This window comes from Papilio polytes, unplaced genomic scaffold (genome assembly GCF_000836215.1).
Source record: "Papilio polytes unplaced genomic scaffold, Ppol_1.0 DF823991.1, whole genome shotgun sequence".
NCBI classification, from domain to species: Eukaryota; Metazoa; Arthropoda; class Insecta; order Lepidoptera; family Papilionidae; genus Papilio; species Papilio polytes.
Genome location: NW_013525213.1, coordinates 519,691 through 523,053, shown reverse-complemented (window position 1 = coordinate 523,053; position 3,363 = coordinate 519,691). Strand labels below are relative to the sequence as shown.

Sequence of the window (3,363 nt, the reverse complement as noted above, 5' to 3'; positions counted from 1 at the left end):
TTAAAGTGGGGTATAGATTTCGAGCGATATTTTTATGATAAAAGTGGTTATTGTGCGACAACCTTAATAGATAGATATATGCTGTCGCGGAATTTTATTTAGCTAATTTAAAGGGCTACAATTCTTCCATACATCATTTTTATGTAGGTCTTATAGTTTAGGCTAGTAAGCAAAGAAAGCAAAAATGACCCGAAATTTCGTCGCGCGATTTTGAGCTAAACTATTTAACTACGTCGTAGTCTTTGACTCCAAAAATCAAACAAAAAAATGGGACCCACCTGCAAGCATTATCTTTCGGATAAAAAATGAATTATCAAAATCGGTGCACTAGCGGCGGAGTTATGCCGTAACACACATAAAAAAAAAAATTAAAAAAAAAAACATCCAGACGAATTGAGTACCTCCTTATTTTGGGAAGTCGGTCAAAAAGTAATCCAAGTGTTTTCTCAGACTATGCTCTACATCTATGCCATTATTGATATCCATTCAAGCGTTTAAACGGTAAACTAACATTCATCTATTCAAACTTTCGCATTTATAATATTAGTAAGAAGTAAGATTATAATTGAAACGACAATATCAAAACAATTTACCTTTATTATTTTTGTTTATTATAATGTATTGAAGCATACAGCTAGTACACTAACGTACGGCGAAGGCGTGGCTTGAACATTTTTAAACAATTATAGCTTAACAGAAGTGCGTTTGCGTTGCAAATTATTGCGTCCAAAAAACAAACTTAAATAACTTTTTGTACAGTGGCAACATTCAAAACGTATACACTAGCGCCACTGTGGTAATTCGAGAAACTTAGAAATCTAAGTAAACTAAAGTTTACAATAAAACAAATTATTTACGTTCTTAATTTTATAATAATTTGAGATACGCAGTACTTAATGTACAGAAAACAAAACATTTTAGAGTAAATCAACAAATCAAAACTTTTTTTGAACTCAACTAACACTACACGCTTACAAGCTGGTTTGTTAAAATTTGTGCCCACTATTTTAGAATGTAATCTGTATAAATGACAAAAAATAATTACAAAAATGCGAAAATACATGGTGCAAAGTAAACTAAATTTAATGACATATGTATTTCAGTAATCGCTTGTAAATAGTCTCATATTAATCTCAAGAAATAAACATATACATTCGACCCTCGAAAGACGTAGTTTTGTATACATATTTATGATATAGTTTTCAGTTACCTAACTATTGTTCTCTTACAAAAAATAATTTTTGTGCTTCATCTCAATGATTAATTCTACCAAAAATATTTCAACCTACTCGTTAAACGGCTAGGTTGCATTACAGTAAAAGGTAAACGTGAAGTCTCTCGGGGAACGTTTAAACAAACACAATTATCAATAATGAGTACAAGAACAGCTAATGAGGTAAAGTAGTACAACTAAATATAAAACGAAAACACTAATACGGAACTTCCAAAGTCCATAAGGTAACTAAATGTAGTTTATACATAAAGAGCATAATCATTTATATTCGACTTAAAGTCCTAATTATATCTTCACTGGTATATATGTTAAGTACTCTCAACAATATTACAATGGCCAGGAGCTACGTCCACGTTTTACGGACAAACAGTTCTGCAATAGTTATATCAAAATATTGTCTCATATTATACTCCTTCATTCTATGTTTCTTGAGAAAATTTTATTTCGGTCTTTATGATTCATGTAATAGCCTCTTAACAATTCGTCGACGTAGCTCGTGTCCATACGCATTATATTCAACTTGCATGCAAAAGTGTATTTGAAAAAATATATGGTTATTTGCTTAAACATATTATTCTGGTAACTGTCTATTGTAAAGTGTAGCGTGCACCGATACCTATTATGTAGTCGCGTTAAATCGCTCAATCTTTTAATCTAAATAAAACAATCCACAACGAAATCGCTGATTAAGCACACCGTCCTCTAAACAATTAAAACTTATTTATATACAGTCAAAAATAATTACTCACTATGGCAACACTGTTAACTGTCAACAAGGTTAAGCATTCGCAAACCGATCCGACTCAACTTGTCAAATCTCACTAACACACTAAACGAAATTAAAATCAATCAACCCGTAGCACTTAAAATCGAGCTAAAATATTACCTCTCGCCTACTCACATCCGCACAGTCCGAGCGCCAGCCGGAAACTGTCACTTTGACAGTCGGGAAATGTCACATTTGACAGCCGGCGCAGCGCGGTGTGGCCACTCAATAAATTCCAAAACGTACCACTATTCTCATATAAAAGATTAAATGCTTCCTATTGCTCTAAGTTCTTAAATAACGTGATTTCTAATCGGGAAGTAAATATTTTTGTGACTCACTTAAGATGTATTCTTACCACATACTAAATAACTATAACATTGTACTCTAAAAAATATGTATAAGTATCGAAGGCTAATATGAGATTGTGATCACAGTAATCGTTATACAAGTAACGAGCCCACATCATTACTACAAAATAAACTTTCTCGCTTTCTATTACAAGGTTCGTCTGACCGCGGCCGAGGCGTCGCAATCCGCTTAACAAACTACCCACAATATATTTACACAACTTCCAAGGCAACATCAAGGTATACTTTATTTATTGCTTTTGTTCATTATTATGTACTTTACATATCACCACAGTTTATATACAACGTTATATTATGCCATAGGTATTGCGATATAACAATCTATTTGAACTTTTACAAATTTCCTCCATTAAAAGTGTAACCGAGACGCAAAACTCGTTCAGTCTCAAGATGGTCGTAACAATATTAAACGACTCGCACGGGTCGTTTGAATGATCATGTAATATATTATCCAAACGGCACAAATCGACTTGTGTAAATAGTATTAGTACGTTTTAAGCTCTGTGTTTTGTTCGTATACAAGATATTTTGACTTACAATAGAGTGCTTCCGTTACAAGAGGTGATGTTCCCGCTACGGTCGTGACGCAGTCTAACGTTCCGCTATACAGTGCGTACTCTATACAAATTATAATAAACACGTATCTACGGGCAGCACTAACGTTCACCTAATGACTTGCATAATATTTACCTACGATATACTCTATATAGTATATATAAATGCAATCTGCAAAATGCATAAAACAACAGTTATTATATCTATAAATTGTATAAAATATTAAATAAAATCTATTGAAGTGAGGTAGATGGATGGAATTTCACAATTTGTGTGGATTTATTAATAACGTCGCCGCATCGGCCCGAATGCTGAGGTAGTTGGATGGAATTACTATGTAACAGGTCCTACTTTGTGACCGGGACCTTTACATAAACAATACAAAATTACTACTCGCTAACATTATCTACTAAGTGTGGCCGGCACGGCCACGGGGC

General features: G+C 33.5%; 1 protein-coding gene across 1 annotated transcript in view; it reads right to left on the bottom strand.

The window, feature by feature from the left end:
• Positions 1–1,577: 1,577 nt before the first annotated feature.
• LOC106101269 (protein abrupt) overlaps positions 1,578–3,363 on the bottom strand; it is a 17,168-nt gene continuing 15,382 nt past the window's right edge. Inside the window, exon 13 of the mRNA XM_013280434.1 lies at positions 1,578–1,606. Within this exon, the coding sequence (XP_013135888.1) occupies positions 1,578–1,606 (29 nt within the window). The remainder of the gene's footprint in view (positions 1,607–3,363) is intronic.